This window comes from Dendroctonus ponderosae, unplaced genomic scaffold (assembly GCF_020466585.1).
Source record: "Dendroctonus ponderosae isolate FM_Combo_2020 unplaced genomic scaffold, Dpon_F_20191213v2 Dpon_F_20191213_4, whole genome shotgun sequence".
NCBI classification, from domain to species: Eukaryota; Metazoa; Arthropoda; class Insecta; order Coleoptera; family Curculionidae; genus Dendroctonus; species Dendroctonus ponderosae.
The window spans coordinates 11,156,160-11,157,225 of NW_026018611.1; the positions used below are offsets into that span (position 1 = coordinate 11,156,160).

The 1,066-nt window shown below is 31.7% G+C and overlaps 1 protein-coding gene across 1 annotated transcript in view; it reads left to right on the top strand.

Annotated features, from left to right (window-relative positions):
• The window catches only part of LOC109542158 (leucine-rich repeat-containing protein 15), a 10,301-nt gene extending 9,519 nt beyond the window's left edge, over positions 1-782 (top strand). The window contains exons 7-8 of the mRNA XM_019911262.2: positions 162-295; positions 354-782. Of these exons, the coding sequence (XP_019766821.2) occupies positions 162-295; positions 354-499 (280 nt within the window). The 3' untranslated portion in view covers positions 500-782. The remainder of the gene's footprint in view (positions 1-161; positions 296-353) is intronic.
• Positions 783-1,066: the final 284 nt, after the last annotated feature.

Consider the following 1,066-nt stretch of genomic DNA (forward strand, 5'->3'; position numbering starts at 1 on the left):
TCAATCTGTAATAAAAGACGTGAGGAAATTCTGTCTTTTTTAAAGACAAAAATTTTTGAGGCGAAATACCCAAAAAGAAGTTTGTAAAAAATATTTAAATTACTCAAAGAATGTCAAAAATCTCCAGCATTTAATGATGTGTTTGATGTGCTTGTAAATAGATGTGGAGCTCCGATTGAAATGGTTAGTTACACTCTCCAAGAACTAAAGGATCGAAATTACCAAATGCGATGCCTCGATGAATATGGGGCACATCCCGAAAAAGACGCACTATTATTGGTGGGAATCTTAGCTGGTGGGTACTATTTTCGTTTTTAAGTAAAAAAACTCCAAAAATGTGATTTTACTTTTAGGTGTTCTGATTGCTATTCCGCTGATCCTTTTAGGAATTTACGCTTACCAAAAACGATGGTTTGGACTATTTAGTATGTGTGATAATTCACCGGCAGCATACTCGAGGAGATACTACAATGCAACCGCAAAAGAGGAAGATTTTTAAACATTGTGTTAAAGGGTCGTATTTTTCGGAGGTAGTTTGAACGATCCTCGATAGGAAAATTTGCAAAAAGAATCTAGAAAAAAACTCAATGCGTCGCGTCGGGTTCTAATTATTTTTATTCGGTACAAATACTTAACGTAATTATTATTTTCAATGTAAACGTGAAAGCAACTTTAGGATAGAGGCTTAATGTGTGGTTTGATGTACAAACTTTTTAGCAAAGTTTATTTTATACTTTTGTCTATGTATTATGTTCAATAAATAATAGCCAACAATTTTTCAATCGTGATTTTTTATGTAATAGTAATACGAACAACTTAGAAAGAATGCCATTTTACAGTTTGATAATTTTGAATTTGCACTGATTTTATGAAAATTTCCCTAAAAAAGCTGAAACATATAAATAAACCATACTATGTGATACCAGCTAAACGACTCAAAATAAAGTGGATCAAAAGCCAACTTTAATAATATTTGATGGGAAAAGTTTATTTCGAATAAACTACTCTTGAAGCACAAAAATTACCCAAATAACATAGTTTCCTATTTTCGACTCTCTGTCAATTA